Source organism: Bathycoccus prasinos, assembly GCF_002220235.1.
Source record: "Bathycoccus prasinos genomic : Chromosome_3".
Lineage (NCBI taxonomy): Eukaryota > Viridiplantae > Chlorophyta > Mamiellophyceae > Mamiellales > Bathycoccaceae > Bathycoccus > Bathycoccus prasinos.
The window spans coordinates 382865-402512 of record NC_024006.1 but is presented as its reverse complement, the minus strand read 5'-3'; the positions used below and the strand labels follow the sequence as shown (position 1 = coordinate 402512).

At 48.7% G+C, this 19648-nt stretch overlaps 10 protein-coding genes across 10 annotated transcripts; 5 read left to right on the top strand and 5 right to left on the bottom strand.

Annotated features, from left to right (window-relative positions):
* Positions 1 to 144: 144 nt before the first annotated feature.
* On the bottom strand, positions 145 to 1917 carry Bathy03g02180 (predicted protein; the record flags this gene model as incomplete). Its single annotated transcript, XM_007514130.1, has 1 exon — positions 145 to 1917. The coding sequence occupies one exon, from the start codon at positions 1915 to 1917 to the stop codon at positions 145 to 147; it is 1773 nt and encodes a 590-aa protein (XP_007514192.1).
* Positions 1918 to 2540: 623 nt separating this feature from the next.
* On the top strand, positions 2541 to 4922 carry Bathy03g02170 (predicted protein; the record flags this gene model as incomplete). Its single annotated transcript, XM_007513964.1, has 1 exon — positions 2541 to 4922. The coding sequence occupies one exon, from the start codon at positions 2541 to 2543 to the stop codon at positions 4920 to 4922; it is 2382 nt and encodes a 793-aa protein (XP_007514026.1).
* Positions 4923 to 5061: 139 nt separating this feature from the next.
* Positions 5062 to 6655, top strand: Bathy03g02160 (unknown protein; the record flags this gene model as incomplete). Its single annotated transcript, XM_007514249.1, has 2 exons — positions 5062 to 5385; positions 5522 to 6655. The coding sequence occupies 2 exons, from the start codon at positions 5062 to 5064 to the stop codon at positions 6653 to 6655; spliced, it is 1458 nt and encodes a 485-aa protein (XP_007514311.1).
* A 181-nt stretch (positions 6656 to 6836) lies between these two features.
* Positions 6837 to 8201, bottom strand: Bathy03g02150 (chorismate synthase; the record flags this gene model as incomplete). The annotated part of the gene is made up of 1 exon (XM_007514044.1): positions 6837 to 8201. The coding sequence occupies one exon, from the start codon at positions 8199 to 8201 to the stop codon at positions 6837 to 6839; it is 1365 nt and encodes a 454-aa protein (XP_007514106.1).
* Positions 8202 to 8725: 524 nt separating this feature from the next.
* Positions 8726 to 9868, top strand: Bathy03g02140 (metal transporter family protein; the record flags this gene model as incomplete). The annotated part of the gene is made up of 1 exon (XM_007513902.1): positions 8726 to 9868. One exon carries the CDS (start codon positions 8726 to 8728, stop codon positions 9866 to 9868), a length of 1143 nt encoding a protein of 380 aa, XP_007513964.1.
* Positions 9869 to 10127: 259 nt separating this feature from the next.
* Bathy03g02130 (predicted protein) lies at positions 10128 to 10973 on the top strand (the record flags this gene model as incomplete). The annotated part of the gene is made up of 1 exon (XM_007513859.1): positions 10128 to 10973. The coding sequence occupies one exon, from the start codon at positions 10128 to 10130 to the stop codon at positions 10971 to 10973; it is 846 nt and encodes a 281-aa protein (XP_007513921.1).
* Positions 10974 to 11075: 102 nt separating this feature from the next.
* Positions 11076 to 11675, bottom strand: Bathy03g02120 (prenyl cysteine carboxyl methyltransferase Ste14; the record flags this gene model as incomplete). The annotated part of the gene is made up of 1 exon (XM_007514282.1): positions 11076 to 11675. One exon carries the CDS (start codon positions 11673 to 11675, stop codon positions 11076 to 11078), a length of 600 nt encoding a protein of 199 aa, XP_007514344.1.
* Positions 11676 to 11845: 170 nt separating this feature from the next.
* Bathy03g02110 (DNA repair and recombination protein RAD26) lies at positions 11846 to 15415 on the bottom strand (the record flags this gene model as incomplete). Its single annotated transcript, XM_007514013.1, has 1 exon — positions 11846 to 15415. The coding sequence occupies one exon, from the start codon at positions 15413 to 15415 to the stop codon at positions 11846 to 11848; it is 3570 nt and encodes a 1189-aa protein (XP_007514075.1).
* An 870-nt stretch (positions 15416 to 16285) lies between these two features.
* Bathy03g02100 (unknown protein) lies at positions 16286 to 16555 on the top strand (the record flags this gene model as incomplete). Its single annotated transcript, XM_007514030.1, has 1 exon — positions 16286 to 16555. One exon carries the CDS (start codon positions 16286 to 16288, stop codon positions 16553 to 16555), a length of 270 nt encoding a protein of 89 aa, XP_007514092.1.
* Positions 16556 to 16999: 444 nt separating this feature from the next.
* On the bottom strand, positions 17000 to 19467 carry Bathy03g02090 (predicted protein; the record flags this gene model as incomplete). The annotated part of the gene is made up of 2 exons (XM_007513884.1): positions 17000 to 19087; positions 19405 to 19467. 2 exons carry the CDS (start codon positions 19465 to 19467, stop codon positions 17000 to 17002), a joined length of 2151 nt encoding a protein of 716 aa, XP_007513946.1.
* Between the last annotated feature and the right edge of the window lie 181 nt (positions 19468 to 19648).

Genomic DNA, 19648 nt, shown 5'->3' with positions numbered 1-19648 from the left:
TTCTTTCGCGTGTCAAAAGATATCAAAACTTAACAAAAGTGAAGAAGGTCCAGAGAGTAAGAAATGACACATGTGATAAAATTAGTACGTGGTGATGAGATTTAAAAACGCTTTGCTGCTCTTCTTTAGTATCATCCGAAATCATCACAGAAGTCTGGAAATGTCTCTCCCGAATATTTTCGTTCGCACGATATCCGCGCCGACTTTAAAGACATTGTTAATGCTCACTTGACTGATGGTTTCGAACGACTTCCACACCAAACCGGCGGCTAAGCCTTTCAAGATGGTAAAACCCGGGATATCGGCGACGGCGGAGTCCTTGCCGATGTACGCCAGCGAACCTTTGTGCTCGTAGTTGAATCTCATGTTCGGGTCTTGGAGGGCTTCGAATCCGTTTTCTTTGGCGCTATTGAAAACTTCGGCTAAATAGTTTCCTTGTTGTTTCGCCACTTGCGCGGTAGCCGGGAAAGCGCGCAATTCGTTATCCAACGCTTCGCACATTTTCATGAATTCAGACATGGTCATCTCGTCACGTTTTTGAGTGTACGATTTGAATACATCTATGCTTAGCGTGGCAGATTTGGCCATCTCTTTCAAGTGCGGGAAATCTTTACCGCCTTGCTCCAGGGCTTTGATGGCAGTCGGGAGGTTAATTTGGAGTTCGCAGTTGCCGTCCTCGTCGCATTTACAGGCTTTCGCGTATATTTCTTGCGCTTTCGCCATCGATTTCGGACGTTCAACGGTCACGCAGTCGCCTAAACCGAAAATTGAACCGTCTGAACCTTTCACGCGCATGGCTTTGTCCGCGGATAAAGATCTAACGTTCGGCTGCGAGCCTTCCGGTAAGCTATTTTGTATCTTTTCGCAAATCGGGTTGAGTTTAATTCCCGAACACCACACGGACATGCCGCATGGAATTTCCCTCTCTTCGCCGGTATTCTTATCTGCCACGATTAAACTGTTCCTTTTCACCTCTTTCACTTGCGTGTTCAAAATGCAATTGATGTTCGCTCGTTTGAAAAAGTCCGTGGCGTAATCGGCGATTTCTCGATCGTAGGAGGATAAAATTTTCTCCTGTAAATCGATGATGTTAATCGAAACATCTTCCAACAATCGTCTCGGAAACGTCTTCGCGACGTCTTGATACACCAGATCGTACAACTCCGCGGCTAATTCGACGCCCGTCGGCCCGGCGCCAATGATCACAAACCGCAACAAATTCTGGATCTCCTCTTTCGAAATCCCCGGCAGCGTCGCTCGTTCAAACCTTTCGTTCACTTGACTTCGAAACCTCGCGGCATCCGAAATCTCCTTGAAAAACAAGCAGTTCTCTTCCACTCCAGGCACGCCAAACGTATTCGTCACCGCCCCAACCGCGGTGATTAAATAATCGTACTTCAACGTAAACTCGTTGTTCGCTTTGCGACACGTGACGATTTTATTCTTCGCGTCGATATCCGTCGCCGCCGCTTCGTAATACTTGAACCCTTTCTCCGCGATTGGACGTCGAATAGACTCGACGATCGATCTCGTTTCAATCGCGCCCGTCGCCACGCCTGGTAATAACGGCGTGTACAAGAAATAATTCCTCGGCGACACCAAAATCACTTCAAACGGGATATCTTTCTTCAAGGATTTCACGAAGGACACCGCACCCCACCCGGACCCGAGAATGACGACGGTTCTTTTCGCCGGGTCGGAGCCGATTTCGTCGTACGACACGGTCGTTTCCCTCGGTTCCGCCACCGCTTGGTTCCTTATCATCTCATCTCTTCTGCCTCGTCGTCGTTTATTAAGTCGCCTTTGACGCCGTGCATTCTCGACGATAAAATCTCTCGAAATCTTTTTGCCCCCCCCACGCGAAGATGACGGACAAAACTGTCTCGTCGTCGAAATCGTCGTCGAAATCGTCGTCATCATCTCTCGCGCTCGAAAAGCAGAGACCACCAAAAGTGTTATTTACGTTTCTCTCTCTCTCTCTCTCTCTCTTTCCGCGTGTGGTTGATGATGCGAAAACAAAGTCGACTTTAACAAAAGCCCACAAAGTCTCGCGTTTTTTTTTTCTTGCGTCGCTCGCGTGTGAGGGACGAACGACGTGGCAATAAACCAAAGAAAAGAAAGAACACAGAAAGCAGAGAGATTCGAGAGATTTTCGCACGGACATATGTCGCAGAGACGCAAATGAAAAGAGACAACACGTTTCGCGAAAAAAGGCAAAACAAAAAAATTTCTCTCGCTTTTTCTCTCTCTCTCTCTCTCTCTCTCCAGAGTTTTCTCGTCCATACTGCGTTTGGGAGATACGAATCTTATTTAATTAATCTCTTTCTTCTTCAAGAGGAGCGCTTTCACGACGAGAGAAGAAGAGAGAAGGGAAAGTTTCGCTCATACTGTATACCATCGCGTCGTCGTGGAATCGTTTTCCTCGTTTTCGTCGGAGCGTTTTAAGAGTAAGAGTAAGAGTAAGAAGAGCACGTTTGGATTTGCCTTTTTTCGCCGCCGCCTAAAGAAGAAGCAGAAGAAGACAAAGAAGTTCTCATACGATGACAGAAGAAGCGCCCGCGCGATTCGGCTCGAAAGAGTTCAAATCGAACGGGCCAATTTCTATACTCGCCGCGGATGGGAACAGGTACCAGTTGGACGATGCCACGAACGAGTATTTCGGGGAGATTGAAAAAGCGTTGAGAGAGTTTGACGACAAAGACGACAAAAAGAATAACATCCAACAACGACGAGACGATGGAGAAGAAGAGGAGCTCAAGCAACGAAACGAAGCGATCGAAATATTAGCAAACAACGCGCTGGAAGGCGCGGATGGGAAAGAGGTGGAGTTGATGATGGACGCGCGGTGTTCGCGGTTGATCGAGAGACTGGTCGCGCACGCGACGGATGAAGCGTTGGTGTTCTTTTTACGGAAAGCCTGTCGAGGATGGAAGACGTACGCGTTGGCGATGAACATTTTTGGTTCGAGAGTCTTAGAGAGCGTTATCAGGCAAGTTTCGAAGAGATTGGTGGTTGATGGTGAGGGTAGTGTTCATCATCATCACGCGACGACGAAAGAAAGAGGCATACAAGAGGTTTTGAAGTTTAAGGAGATGCTTTTAGAGAAGGAAGACGTGGACGACGGATTCGAGAACGAGGGTAGAAATAGAAACAACAACAGCGACGATGGAGAAAAGAATAACCTCCCAGAAGCAGGACCGAGGAGTTGTTTAGATAACTTATCGTACGTTTTAAGTTCGCGAGCGACGGACATCTCGTTCGACCAGCGCGCCTCGCCGGTCGCTCGGCGCGTGTTTTTTCTCTTTGCTGGTAAGGACATGCCGCTCAATCCAGGCGGCAGAGATAAAACGTTAGCAGTTGGTCAACAAAATTATAAACCACAAGGTAATTTAGAGAGTAAACTGAAAGGCGCGACGAGTGCGGAACAGTTCGACGCGTCCAAGAAGAATCGAGAGAAACACCGAGACGAAAAGAACGAAGATAGAATAAACGCCTTCCCGGAACTTCTAGAATCGCACACGAACGACGTATTAGCGAACGTCGAGGAAGTTTTATGGGACATGACGGATGATCCGTGCGCGAGCGCGTATTTACAAGCCATTTTGCTCAGTCAAGAAGGAGACGATGCAAGTTTAAAATGGATCATTCCCGGTTTGTTGGGGTGCGCGCCTCCGGAAGACGCGCCAGACGGCGAGCTCCTCGCGGACCTCTCTTCGGACGACATGAAAGCACTCATGCAATCGCGGTCCGGGTCGCACTTGCTGGAAGTTATCGTGCGAGTTGCACCGAGAACGTTAGGAGCGGAGATTTGGCGGAGATTTTTTCGCGACAAATTAATGTCCATATCGAAACACCCGGTGGCGAACTTTGTGTTGCAATCGGTTTTAGGAAGTTCGAAGGATCCAGCTGTTGTCGCCTCTGCCGTCTCTGAACTCTCCGCGTTGTTCGGAACGTTGCTGTACGAAAACAGAGCCGGTGTTATCGCGGCACTTTTAGCCGCCTGTTTGCGATTGAAAACCAACGAAAAAGATTGTTGCAAAGCCTTGGCGAGAGGCGTGACGTTCAAGTTAGAAAAGAAAAACGCCAACAACGCGACGGCGGCGGATGGTACTCATAACGAAGAAGGCGGCGGAGGGAGCCGAAAAGGTGGCAAATCGCAACTCGCGCGCGCGCTCCTCTTCCTCGGGAACCCACCTCACGGGAGATGCTCCGTACTCGGCGCCGCTATGATGCAAACGCTCGCCAAGTACCCCGCCGACGCTACGGTCATGTTCCTGGAATCTCTCTGCGATACCGATCCGAAAACTCTCCTCCAAGCCGCCCGCGACGCGTCTGGCTCCCACGCCATCGAAGCAATCTTAAACTCTCGTTTGGTAAAAGCAAAACACAAGAAAGCAATCGCGGAACTCCTCGTCGACAACGCCGTCGCCTTAGCCGTCTCCTCCGGAGGCTCTCGAGTCCTCGAAGCGTGTTACCGCGAAACCGACAACAAAACCAAGAAAAAAATCGTCGAACTTTGTTCCAAGCGAGAGAAAGAAATCGTCGCCACTCGACACGGCGTGGTCCTCTTCAAACGCTTAGGCGTCAAACAATTCCAAAACAACGCCAGCGGATGGGAGAAACGGGAAGAAAAGTCCGCCGCCATCCGAGCCGAGTTTGAAAAAGAGTTTGGTTTCGACGCGCCCGAGAAGGAAAAGGAGGAAAATCGCAACAAAACGGTCCTCCGCGAGGTCCCGCCGCCGCCGCAAAAGCGCAAAAGCCGCGACGAGATTCATCCGGGAGGAGAAGACGAACGAGAAAACGACGACGAAAACGACGACACAATCGGGGATAAAAAGAAAAGCAAGAAAGAGAAGAAAGAGAAGAAAGAGAAGAAGGAAAGGAAGGAGAAGAAAGAGAAGAAAGAGAAGAAGAGGAAATAATATGGGCAGCGAGAGAGTAGGAGTGAAATTTCTCATTTTTTTTATTCGCCAGACTTTTCAAAGAAATCCAAATTTAGCGCAAAAACTTCACAAATCTGGCACCCAAGCAACATTACCAACACGCGTTTGTTTTATCACGATGACAACGCTCTTCTTCTCGAGAAGACGACGCAGCAGCAGCAGCAGCAGCAGCAGCGGCAGCGCATTGGTCTCCTTTCTCCTCCTCTTTTGCTTCTGTTCGCTCTTCGCGTCCGCGAAAGACGACGACGACAAAAGGAAACCCGGGGTGATTCCGTGGGCGAAAATTGACACCGAGAAAAACGTGACAATCTACGGCGCGTACGACGCCACGAAAACGATCAAGTTTGAATTTAAAAGCGACGAGGGGCACGACGTGTATCGAGTTCGAGATGTAGACGCGTTCAAGAGCTGCAGCTTGGATGGCGCGGTGCCAATGCCCGAGGTAAGAATGTAGAGAGGAGTTTTGATGCTTTGTTTGCTTACTAAAGAGGGTGCCCTTTGAGATGAAAAGCAACGCTGACATTTTTTATATTCTTCGTCTTCTCGTCTTATGATGTTATCAAACACACTATAAACAGGTTCAAGTGGATTTCGGTCGCCGTGGTATTTTATCGTACGTCTCGGTGACGCCGGCGGAAAACGCGACGCTGTACTTTGTGTGCTCCCAGCATTGCGCGAGCGGGCAGAAAATTTCAATAGCGCACGATCCGACGGTGTACGCGGACGGCGATTTGGATCGGGACGGAGACGTGGACGACGACGATGCCGCTCTCGGTGCGGAGAAAGACGACGACGACAAAGACGACGACTTTGATCGCGAAATTGACGACGACGAGTGGGAAGATAAGAAAGACTTTGAAACTGGATGTCCGTACGACTGCGAAGCGGGATGGGAGTCGAATACGATTAATTCCGCGTGTCCGTGCGGCAACATTAATTGCACGGAAACAAGTAAATCTGTGCAATCGATCAGATCGATTGGCGCGATAACTCCTGGTTGCATGTACGTCGTCAAGGCCTTCTGCGTGGCGGAGGAAGCGACGAAGACGGCGGCGAACGAGGATCCTTCCCAAGTGTGCAAGAAATTTTTAAGAAACAAGGGGAGATCGGAAGAGGTGGTGAGAGGCCAAGAACACGTTTTCGAGGATAAGGATGATGATGATGACGACGACAATTACAAGTTACCCAGCCGAGGCAACAATAAAGTTAAAGTTACTTTTAAACCGAACAGTTTAAGAGCGAACGAGACGAACGTAAATGTCGGCGTCAACTCGGTCGACGAAGACGAAGTAAAAGAGTTGCAAAGACCGGAAAGATTTAGAGGGAAGAACGCAACCGAAGGTGAAGTCGGTAATCGATCGGTTTTCATCGGCACTATTTTGACTTTAACACCACACGGGACAGTCTTTGACGAGTGCGTTGAAGTCGCCATCCCGTTTGTGAGAAATTTAACGGATGTGAACAACGCGACGATCGCATGCATGAAAGCGGCGGATGAAAATTCGCCGTTTGAATTGATCGAATGCGTCGTAGAAAACACCAGCGGTACCGAAGGGATCGCGACGGCGTGCGTTGACTCATTTTCTATCGCAACCGTGATGGAATCGGACATTTCAACGACTTCGGACGACGAAGATCCCACAGGCGGCGCTTTTGCGAAGTCGACAACCTTTGTCGCGATCTTAGTTTCGGTCGTCCTCGCATTGTTCTAGAAAAGATATTCGATAACAAAACGACGATATTAATACGAAGAGACAACAGCCACCGAAAAGGGGCTCGATAGAAACATACGACCATAACATTGTTGTATGCACGAGCATATATACGACAAATCAAAATACTTTCGTTTAATATTCATCTTTCTTTCTATTACATTTTTCTTTTCATTCAATTTTAATTCTCCTCGTACTCTTCTTGCATCTTCTTCGCGCTCATTCCGGCTTTACTCGCTTGCGTCGCCGCAACTTCTCTCGCCTGCGCGTCGTATAGAGTCGCCATGTTCCCGTCTCTCACGAACGAATAATCCTCTCTCCCTAACAAATCGCACTGCGCGTATTGCATCATCAAATGGTCAATCAACACCAACGCAACCATGGATTCCACCATAGGAACCGCTCTCGGGACGACGCACGGGTCGTGTCTTCCTCTCGCTTTCAACTCAGTTTCCACACCGTCGCGATTGACCGTGTTTTGCGGTCGAGTAATCGTCGATGTCGGTTTAAACGCAATCTTCATCTCGATAATCTCGCCGTTGGAAATGCCGCCTTGAATACCGCCCGATTTGTTCGTCATCGTTCGCAAACCTCTTTCCGCGTCCATGTAAAACGGGTCGTTGTGTTCGCTCCCCTTCTCTAACACGCCTCCAAACCCACTCCCGATTTCAAAACCTTTCGTCGCCGGCAACGACATCATCGCTTTCGCCAAATCCGCCTCCAACTTATCAAACACCGGCGCGCCTAAACCTCTCGGGCAATTTCTCACGATGCACGTCACCACCCCGCCGCACGAATCTCCTTTCACTCTCACCTCATCGATCGCCTCGATCATCTTCTCCGCAACAGAATCGTCCGGACACCTCACGATGTTCTTCTCCACGTCCTCCATGGTAAACTTTTCGTGATCCACTCCGCCTTCGCTCGTTTTCACGTCCTTCACTTGACTCACGTACGCCAAAATTTCCGTATTTCCAATTTGCTTCAAAATCTTCTTCGCGATTGCGCCAGCCGCGACTCTCCCGATAGTTTCTCTCGCGCTACTTCTTCCACCCCCGGCAATCGCTCTCACCCCGTATTTCATATCGTACGTCGCATCCGCGTGACTCGGTCTATACGCCACCGCGATCTCGCCGTAATCTTGCGACTTGTGGTCTTTATTCCTCACGAGCACCGCAATCGGCGTTCCAAGGGTCACGCCGTCCAATCCAACCCCACTCAAAATCTCGCACGAATCTTCCTCGTTCCTCGGCGTCGTAATTCTCGACTGCCCCGGTCGACGTCGGTCCAGCTCGAACTGTAAATCCTCCCTCGATATTTGCAGCTTTGGCGGTACCCCGTCGACGACGCACCCGACGCCGCCGCCGTGGGATTCCCCGAACGTCGTCACCCGGAAGAATCTCCCGTACGTGGAGCCGACGTTCGCGATTTGTAACTGTCCTCTTCTTCTTTCTCGTTGTTTCTTTTCGCTGCTCGTCGTCCTCCTCCAAACCGACGGTATCATCGTTTTCGGTCGCCGCGCAATCATCGACTTTGACGTCTGCATTTTACTCTCGATTTTTCCCTTTGAAGGAGTCGATGAGGAAAAAGACACCCCCGCTAAACGATGCATCGACGTCGTCATCGGAAGAACAACAGACAGACTCCTTGCGCCAACGAGAAGATCTCTTTCACAAAAAAGCGATCCTTAAATATAAATGCTCGTCTCTCTCTCTCTCTCTCTCTCTCTCTCTCTCTCTTGGTACGCAGAGTACAAAAAACTGATGAATTTTGAGGTTTTTCCAAAACCATTTTTTTTTTGGTTTTTTTTCTGTTCCGTGCGTAAAGAGCCTTTTGGGGGGGGTGAGGGGGTTCCATTTATTTTTGAGGAGAAGAAACGCCTTTTTTCTTCTTTGCCTCGAAAACAAGTCAACTCTCTTTCTCTCTCCCTCGTTAAAAAACACACACACAAACAAAACCACACACAAAAGAAGAGCGCGCGCGCGCATCACTCGCTGGATATACAACGACGACGAGAGGTTCTCTCGCGAACGCACGCGGGAAAGAGTTTGTTGTCGCTGCGAATTCAACATGAGCGACGGTGGAAGGAAAGCGGCAAGTTCAGGAGAAGGGACGGTCAACGTCACACCAGGCACGGAAAAGAAGGAAAAAGAAGAGATAGGAAGAAAAAAAGGAGAAGAAGAAGAAGAACACCGAGACGCGAATGAGTACGATGGAGGAGATGGAAGTGCGAAGGAGAACGTCGCGCCAAGCATGAAGGATTTATTCGAATATGCAAAGAAGAATCGATGGCGATTTGCAATGGTGATGAAGAGCGTGAACTTGGAAAATTCGCCTCCAAGGTGGGACGAGGAGGAGAGGAAAAAGGAAGAAAGGTCATGTGTAGAGGAACTTCTTTCGGGGATGAAAGTCCAAAGTGCAGAGCTCGTCGTCAACCACGAACAAACGCACACCGTCACCGTTTTTTACGGCGAGAACAGGGAAAGCTTTGAATTTGAATTGTCTCTTTCAGGATTCGTGGAGGAGTTCCTAGAGAAAGTAAAGGCATACGGAAGCGATCGTGGGAGAATGTCACCTCTTTTGCCCGAGCAATCCAAATGCTTTTTGAAGATTTTGATTGAATGTCAATGTTTTGAAGATGTTGAATGCGCAATCGACGGAATTGACGACTCTTTCGGAAGTGCCAATACGATGAATCGCTATTTGAGTTTGATGGAAGAGCTCGTAAAGGAGCAGCTTTATAATCGGGATCCGATAGTCAAATTCGATATGGTTCACGAAGGCCAACCGCACGGTCCCGGTCTGGTGGTTTTTGGATTGTTCTGCCGGGCAACTTTTATTGCTTTTTTGCAGAAAATTTTACGCGCGCACGAAGACGTGTCGTTTGCGAATTTAGTCGGCGCGGATGCACGGAAAACGTTACTCGTGGTTGGTATCATGACCGCGCACTCGTTCGGGGAAGGGTCGGGCGTCGGGGTGAGTTTTTCAGGAGTCCACGGGTGGGCGCAAGGGTGTTTGGTGACGTTTGCCATCGGCGTGCATAACGTTCCGGGGCAAAAACCAAACGTTTGCAAGAAAAGAAAAATTTCGCAATCATCAAAATTTGTTTCTCCAAAAAAAAAAACAGACAGACCAAAAACAAACACAAAAAGTGCTCAGAAAAAGAGAGACATTCGAAATGGTGTCATCATCGTCATCATCGCGCGCCTTTAGTAACGCGGTCGTCGCTGCTTTGAGAACCTCCCCCTCTCGAGATAACGAACGTTCTTCTTTGTCTTTTTCTTCTTTTCGAAGGAGGAGGGGGAGGAAAAGGCGTTTTCGGCGAGCGAGTGTGTCTCTTCTCCGCGAAGAAAAGGAGGCGAATGATGAGGAGGACAAAACCTTTGGTGATGATGATGATGATGATTTTGGGGGGAAATCAATCGACAGAAGAAGAAGAAGAAGATCGCTTTTTGTATCGTCGTCTTTGTCGATGATTGCGTGGTATTCGAGCAGCGGCAACGACAGCGAAAATTCTGCTTTCGCCGCTGCTGATGGTGTTGGTGGTGTTCCCGGGTTTCCCGGTGATGAGAAGAGCGACGACAAAAATAATTCATCGTGTGGGGTGAAATCCTTAACCGTGGGCCCAAATCCAGGCGAATTTGAGACGATATCGAAAGCGCTCGACGCGAGCGCGAAGGAAGGCGGGGCGACGATTGAGATAAAAAGCGGCACGTATAAGGAACGAATACTAATGAACAAGGATAACGTAAAATTGGTTGGTTTGAGCGACGATGTTTTCGTGGAATGGAGAACGTCGACGCCGTACGAAAGCGTGTTGGAGGTTACGTCTGAAAACGCGAGCGTGGAGAACGTGAAGTTTACGCACGCGAGTAAATCCGTGGCGAATAACTTTGGGGTGTTTGTTAAAGAAAAAGGGAGTCTGAAGTTAAAAAATGTGTCGGTGACATCGGAAACTGGGAGCGGTGTAGCTACCGAAGGCGGCTCGATTGACGCAGAAAACGTGGTGATTGACAAATGCAAAAACCACGGCGTTTCGGCGTTTGGAAATCAGTCGGAAGATCCGAAGAGCGGTCAAGTGCACCTGAAAAATGTCGCGATATCGAATTGTGGTGGCGACGGAATCTTATTACGAGGTGGTGTACAAATAGACTCTTTAGATGTCAAAATCGACAATTGCACCGGCTTTGGCGTCGACGCGTTTGAAAACGTGCAAGGAACGATGAAAGCGTGTAAAATCTCAAAGTGTCGAAAAGGAAACGTCGGAGGCGATAACGACAACTACGACGGGAACGGTGTCGGCATTGAATTAGTTTAGTTTAGCACGCGCTCGTAGCATATAGGTAAGATGAAAAGGACATTAGCTATTACTCTTTATCATTCTAAGGTTTTACCCGCACATCTATTAAACTACTACTAATCAAGGAATTCCGGGAATCCACGTCTTTGTCTTTTGGCGATACCGCGTGTACGTTTCCTCGCCAAACATCCGCTCTAAGAAATATTCCTCCACCGGTATCCGTTTATAAAAAAACCGCCAACTGACGCCCACAAACACCATAAAACTCACCACGTTCCCTAAAACTAACTGCGTGCCTGGTGCCCATAAAAACCATCCGAAATATCCTGGATGTCGAAAAATTTTATACGGACCTTCCGTGACCAACGAATGCGTCGCTCTTTTCTCGGTTTGAATGACGTGCGTGAAGTTATGTTTGGCGTGTATTTCGGCCCATTTACGAATAGTTTCGCCAACGAGGCACGTCAAGATACCGATTTTATGCACGCGTGCAATCGTTTCCTGGCCAAGCATCGCGCCGTAATCCACGAAAAAGTACTCGCACAATCCCAAAGCCATCGCCGAACAGTACGGGACGCTGAAAAGCCAGGAGTGTCGATTGAGGAGATTACGGTTATACGCGAACGCGATGAGAAATTCGGAGAGATGGAAGAAAGCGAGGATGACGAGAAAGCTTTCGAGGAAGTGTGGCGGTGCAGGTGCGGAGGTAGTCGCGTTCATGTTTAATTTGTTGTGAGGTTGATTTGAGCTGAAAAGCCAACTGTAACTTCTCTCCTGTCTCCTCGAACTCCTCTCGCGGGTCACTTCTATATTTCGCGCGTCTTAGACGTATTTTACATTAAATGCTAAAAACTACTAGTATACTGCTACTTGCTAATTTGAACTGTACGTTACGTATCGTACTCTGATTTTAAAACCCAGGCGGAGAATCCTTTGTTTCCATCGTTCGTCGTCGGATTCCGTTCCAATCGAGCGCACTGCTTTAATAAGTTGCGAAAGATGACGCGACGTTCGGCGGTGACTTTATCCGCGAAGGCGTCGACGACGAGTCCGGTTGGAGCTTCACCGCCCCTAGACTTGAGAAATTGAATGATGTCTTTGAGAAGGGTTTGCGCGAAGCGGGCTTCTTCATCTTGGTTGGCGTTGGCGTTTTGATTCGTGGCGATGATGGCGGCGTCTTCTTCGCGTCTTTGTTGGATGCGAGAGAATAAGCGACGACTTCCAGCGTTATTGCTTCCGAAACGGCCCGTGTTGATATTATTGGTGGCAATAGTTCGTATAGTCGTAGTTGATGTGGTCGTTGCGTTGATGTGTTGCTGTTGTTGCTGCTGACCTTGAACGCGAGTGTTGGAATGCCCATTCATTTCGCCTCGTCCGGAGCGTTTCACCGCCTCCGCCGCTTGTCTCGCGATTCTATCTGCAAAGGCAATTTTCGCGCGCCGGTCGCTATCTGCAGCTGACAAAATCTTATCGTGACACATAGCACTGTGTAATCCGCCTTCGCCGTCGAACAATGATTTCAAAATCGCCGCATCGCCTTTCCCGTTGTCGTCTTTGTTATTAACGTTCAATCGATTCGTCTCGACTCTTTGCACGCCCTCGACTATGGTTCCATTATTCGCCGTTGTCGTCTCGCCTTCTTCCAGCGATTCATCTCCTTCAACTGTGATTAGACTCTCCTCGTCTTCATCTTTGCAATCTGCCGCTAAGATCTCGCCTTCGACTTCGGCGAAAAGCTCGGCGGTTTCGTTTGCGGCTCCGCCGCCCATCGCCGCGCTTCCCGCGACACCGCCTCCTCTTTGCTTCTCCTCCGGGTCATCGTACGCGAACAAATCCATCATATCTCTCGCTTTAAAAAAACGTCGTTGTTTTGGGTCCTTTAATACCTTACCGGTCAGAAACTCTTTGTAAATTTGTCGATGATACACTTTCTCTTCGATCGTCCCGGTGGTGATTAACCGATAGATGGTCACCGCTTTCGTTTGACCAATGCGCCAGGCTCGTTCACGTGCTTGCGCATCCGTTGACGGATTCCAATCCGGATCAAACAACAAAACGCGATTCGCGCCGGTTAAATTTATACCCAAACCACCAACCTTAGTTGTCAACAAAAAAACAAACACGGGTTCTTGCATATCCTCCGCGGCGACGCCTTCCTCGCCCACGTTACCGGCGTCGTTGAAAGAATCGACTAAGCCCATTCGGTGCGCGACAGGTGTGGTGCCGTCCATTCGTCGATACGTGTATCCTTCGTTGGCAACCGCTTGCTCTAAAATATCCAGCATCTGTTGCGTTTGCGAAAAAACGAGACATCGATGGCCTTGGCTTTTCCACATGCTCAAGATTTTCAGCGCGACTTGTAACTTGCCCGAACGCACCGGGTCGCCGTAATTTGCATCGCCAGCGCGCGAGTTTCGCTCTAACAAGTCTGGGTGATTAACAATCTTACGCAAAACGTCAATACCGCCCAACGCTTCGCGTCGACCGTCGATGATATCTTCCACTTCTCTCGAGGAGAGGAAACCTTTATACGCGTCGCGTTGGTTTTCCGTCATCGGGCAAAACAAAACCTGTTCCGTTTTATCCGGCAAGTTTATATCCAAGTCTTGTTTTAATCGTCGAAGTAAATACGGTGAAATCAAATCCTTTAACGCGACCGCGCACCTATACGCCGTAGTCGCCGCTTGATCGCTCGCGTTGACGTACCCGCCGATTTGTATAGGCACCGCGAACTGCGCCTGAAACACCGGCAAAGTGCCCAATTTCCCGGGGTAGACAAAATCAATCAACGACCAAAGCTCGGATAACCTGTTTTGTACAGGCGCACCAGTCATGATAATTCTGTGAACCGTGCGTAATCGCTTCGAGACGACGGTGATGTCTGCTTCTGGGTTTCGAATTTTATGCCCTTCGTCCAACACCGCGTACCCCCATCGAACGGTCAACAAATCTTCGCGCATGCCTCGCAAACACTCGTACGTGGTAATCACCAAGCCTTTCGGGTCTCTCGTGGCGTTCCGTATGGCGTTTTTCATCGCATTTTTTCTATTCCCGTTGGCAACTTTTAAAGCGTCTTGCGTGATAGCCGAGTCGTGCAAGACGACTGGTTTCAGCTCGGGCGCCCAGATTTTCAATTCGCGACGCCATTGGCGCAACATCGTCGCCGGACACACGACAACGGATGCTTGGTACAAGTTCGATTTCGATAACGCGCCGAGGAAAGCGGCAACTTGTACAGTCTTCCCTAAACCCATCTCATCGCCGATTATCCCACCGGCTCTTTGACAGTGCAATTCCCAAAGCCATTTAACGGCTGTTTTCTGATGCGGTAAAAGTTTCGCGAACCTGTCGCCGTCGACGGATAATCCTCCTTCAAATTCAACGTCTTCTTCTGCTTCAATAACATCGTCACCGTCTTCATCGGCGTCTCCATCTAATTCTTCTTCGTCCGAGCTGTACGCTTGAAACGACGACCGTCGTTTTTTCCTTGCCGACGCACCATTTTTCTTTTTGTTCTGTTGTTGTTCGCTTTGCTCTTTCCACTGTTTTCTTTTCAACGCCAACTTCTTCTTCGCCGCGCTGTCTCCATTTTTTGTCGGTTTCACGCGTCTCGAAATCGCCTCTCCAATCGCTCTCGAATGCATTTTTTCCATTTGTTTCGGTGCATCTTTCAAATCAATCGTTTTCAACTTTGATTTCGCGCTTTGCAACAGCGCCGCTTTTTCTTTCAACTTCTTTCCGGCTTCATCCGTCCGAGCTTTATCGAACCCGTCTAAGCGGTCAAACGGCGTCATCGCTCCAATACGAATCAATCGTTCTCTTTCCGTTTCTCCATTACTACCGCCACCTAACAAATTATTCGTCGTGGTTTTCTTTTGAACGGCGTCTAACTCGGCGTCGAAATCAAAGTCGTCCTGGACGACCACTTTCGGTCGTCGTCGTTGTTCTTCCGGAGGAACACCACCAGTCTTCTTCGCGTCCGCGTCGGATGCGTCTTTCTTTTTCTTCTTTTCTCTCTCAAACGCGCGTCGTTCCACCTCGGAAACTTCCAATGCCGCGTCCAACTCTTTTTCCACTTTGCTTCGTTTCTCTCGTAACCCGGCGACGCGTTTCGCGGCGACTTGTTTCCTCAGTTTCACGTCTCGTAAAGGCGTTTTTTCTTCCTTCTTCTTTGCTTCTTCGACTCCTAAATCCTTCGTCGCCGCTTCCACGGCTTCAATCTCTCGGTCGATTTCAAACAGCGAGCGCTCGAGTTTCTCTACCGCGCGTTCCGAGCGCAACACCATCGTTTCCATTTTCGTCTTTTCTTCTTCTCCTCCTCCTCCTCCTCGGTCGTCGTCGTCGACGATGGCATCTCGCAACACGTCTCGTTGCACGTGTCGTTCGTCTCTCGCGACGACAGAGAGCGGACCGAGGACCAAATTCGAGAGCGCGTCTGTATCTCCCTCTTCGTTTCTCATTTTCCTTCTTCTTCTTCTTCTTCTTCTTCTTCTTCTTCTTCTTCTCGCGGTTTCGATTTTCGCCGCAGTGATTAAAAACTCGGTTACTTTACAATCATGTTTACGACGACGTTCCTCTTCTTCAGCGTGCACGCGAGTGAGGAAGAAAAAAAAAAGGTGAGAAAAAAAAAAGTATTTAGGGTTTGATTTTTTGTTTGCTTGACAAAAAAGAACGAAAGGGCGAAGGAGTCGTCATATTCTTCGGAATTCTATTCACACAACACACTTATAACTAACTCTCTTATTAAAAATGTCTTCTGCGCACACCGAAAACTTACCGGCCGACTTGAACGAGCACAACGAGGAGCTCGCGGACGGCTGCGACAACGCGGACACGTACTTGAGTGCGTTTTATTTGTTCTTTTTCTTTCTCTCTTTTTAAAAGCGCGTTGTTATGATGATGAATGAAATTTTGCGGAAAAGAAGAAAAGAAATCCTCGTCATCATCATCATCGAAATCGATGATTCTCTCGCTCGGATGAAGCGCGACAATTACCTTCTCTTTCTTCGTCGCGCGACACTTTTCTTTCACCGAGAAACGTTTTTTCTCGCGCAAAAATGTGTGCTTTTTACGTTTCTCGCGCGGATGAGCAAAGTTCTTCTTTCCTCGAAGCACACATCGCGCGCAGGTTTCTTCTCTTTTCGGAGGATCGATGATTCTCGTTGAAGAGATACGATTTTGGTTGGTTGTTTAACCTAAAGAAGAGAGAGAGGTTTGGGTGCCGAGTTTTGCTGACATTTTTTACTCTGATTTTTTTTCCGATAATAAACAAAACAGAATTCCACGCGCTCTTACACCGAGGCCAAGCGTTGAACGCGTACGAGGCCAAAATGCACCTGGACAACGGGACGTTAAACTTCGGCCACGGCTTGGACTTTGAGTCCGGGAAGACGAAAAAAGCGGAAAAGAGACCGCCGACGCAGATTGAAATCATGGCGGAGATGGAACGCGAGAAGCAAGCGAAGAAGGAGGAACGCAGATTGGCGCGAGAAGCCAAGAAGCAAGCCCGTCTCGAACAGGAGGAGTTTATAAGAAACGGCGGCAACTTGAAGTTGTCCAAGAAGGAAAAGAGGAGATTGGAAGCGGAGATGGAAAACTAAGAAGTTTTTCATCGCCGTTCCGTCGACTTCTTTCTCTAGTAGTGTACATATATGAGCGACGAATGCGAATTCGCCTCCCATCATTTGAGCACAAGAAGAGAAGAGACATTTTACTTACTTTCTGATAAACACGAGTTACTCCTGTTTTTACGATGAGACGATGTCTGTTTGCTTTTTGTTCTTCTTGTATTTAGAGTCCCCTGTCCGTACTGGTCCATGCGTCGTTAATAACGCGCATAATGAGCCGGACACTGCTTAGATATAAACAAGGATAATTAGTTTTCTCTGCACATCAATGATTGTAGAAATAGATCAAAATTGTAACAATAACATCATAACGTGTACTTTTAAAAACCCAAACTTTGCGTACGTCTATGTAAGAAATAGGATTCGTTTTGTTACAACAATAAATACACATCATCACAGTTACTTCAAGTAGTAGAATTATTTTTTCGGCGCTTTGAATACCTCGAAGCCAAAAATCGTGCACGACTTGTTCTCGTCCACATCTTTCAACTCGTCTTGGTATTGCAACTCAAAAATACCTTCGTGACCACCCGGTCGACCCTCCCTTAATCGCAAACAGATCTTATCTCCAGGTTCTATTACCGCAGCTTTCTCGGATGGCAAGGATTCCCATCGACCGACGGCTAGTCTAAAGACGCCCGGCCCGTCGCGTAAACTCTTCACGCGAACTTTTTCGCGAATAACAGCTAACGTCAATTGCGAGCGAGAAATCGCTTTGCCAGTTATACCCGCCATACCGCGACCAATGGTTTGATTGCCAGGGTACAACGGTATTTCTGTGATTAAACTCTGTCGCCGTCTCGCCGAACCACTGCGAGGCGTAGTAGGCGCTTGTTGCTGTTGCTTCAACGCCAAGGCCTGCGGGTCTTCCATCAACGACAGTTTCATCTTTCTATATTCAATCTTATCCATGTGCCCGGTATTTAAAGCTCTCAATTCGCTCTCGTCCTCGGGTAACACCGATAGTCTATTTTCTACGTTTGCTATTTGAATCTGTAACGTTTGGATCGCTCTTTCGTACGTCTCCGTCGGTTCGTCGTTGTCGGTTCGTAACTTCAAATCTTCCACTTTAAACGGCAAACCAGGCATTTGTTTATCGTCAATCATTTCTAACATATACTCTAAACCCGCGCGTTCGCCGTCGTCTTCGTATTTATCGTCCATAAACTGTTCCGAAGTGGCAGTCCCGAGTGCGTCGCAGATCGTCGTCGCCATGCCAATCAACACAAACGCGTTCGTCACCGCTAACATCAAGGTGAAAATATCAAATACACCGACCGTTCCACCAGACTCGTATATTATCTCCACCCCATTGAACGTTCGTTCCATAACGTTTGAATGCCAAGGATTTCCAGTGTCCATGTAATGCGCGTCAGTTCCAATACTGTGCATTTGCTTGGATGGAATGAATCTGACGCTCAACGTCGCCCAAACGTCGTTATTCAGCGGTTCTAAGTAATGCACCGATTCCCATTTCACGGTCACTAATAACTTAATGCCCGTCAATCGAAAGGTCAATCCAGTCGTCGAACCTTGCGCGCACCCGCCGTCTGCTTCGTCGTTACCAACGACGCACAAAAAATCGTTGTAATCGTCCAACGCGACGCCGGCAGACTCTAATAAATCTTTCAACGTAATCCCTTGCAACGCCCCAGCGGTTCCATCGTACTCGACGCCGTTAAAAAACACTTTCTTAGGTTGATTAAAGTTTCCTAGACTGTCTTGGTACCATATTTCCAACGGTAAGAAGATGTTCTCCGGCGCAATCGTAAAGCCTCTTCTCACGCCCATCAACCCGTACGCGCAACTCTGTGGAAAAGCATAGTGGTTTGCACACATAGTCGAAGGCGGCGGACTCGGAAACGGTGGCGGACTAGGTTCCGCCGGCGGTGGTGATGGAGGAGGACTCGGGGCACCTTCTGGCGGTGGTGATGGTGGAGGACTTGGGGAAGGAGGTGGAGAAGGAGAATCCGGGGGTGGCGGAGAATACCCGTCCGCGTCCCCGCACCCGTCGCACTGTCTACTAAACGTCCACTCCTGCAAAAACGTCTTCACCCACAAACCGCTCGGGGTTAATTTCACCATCTCTCCCACTGACATCCCGCCGGTAATGCACCCAATTGGCGTCGTGCACTCCGCCGACGCCGCGCACGCCGCCGCGTCCGTGCTATAATGCACCGTCGAATACGTTCCGCCGTACGTCGGCGATCGCCAATTAATATAAGTCGCGTTTTCGCAATACGTCGCATTTTCCGCGTGCTCTTCGATAACCTCTTTCGAATCCCCGAGAAAGCTCGTCTGTACCGATCTGCTCCCATCTTCGCCCATCGAGTACCTCGGCACGATGGCGTGCGGAACTTCAAACTGCGACTTGGCGTATAAGTTCGGCGTGCTGAATTTATTATAGTTCTTCATGATAATCATGGACACGAGCGCGAATAACGCGATGAGGATTTTGAACGTCAAATCCGTCGTCACCAGAAGTGGGTTCTTCGTTTTCACCAACTGCGTTATTGATTAGAGCGTTTTTAATTGGTGAATTTTGAGAGAGGAAGAGAGGAGAGAATGTGTCAGCGACTTTTCTCGAATCAACTTTCCTCGAGACCGTCGTTAGGTAAAGATACGCGCGGGGAACGACGACAGATTAAAAAACAAAGACGATATCGGGTATTGATCGCGCCAGTGACGAGAAAGAAAGAAAGGGAAGAGAGGAAGGCGCGCGGTGATTCTAAATGCACCCCGTCTCGGGAAAAAAGAGACCGCGGAATCACTCGTTCTCTCTGTCTTTTCGTCGAGAACGCGCGCGCTCGATATAAACGTACCTTCACCGTCCTGTACGTGAACAAGTCATCCTTGAAGTCCGCCCAAAGGGCACCTAAACCCATCGCAGCGAAAACGAAAGCGAAGACGAAGGAGGAGCGCTTTCTTTTATTTTATGGGGTGCGCCTCTTGGGAATTTTTGTGAAGACAGACAGACACCAAAGAAAAGAGAAGAGATGTCCGGGAAGGGGTGAAAATCTGCGCTTACGCTTAGTAAACGTATCCTTTGATTAAATAAAGTTTTAG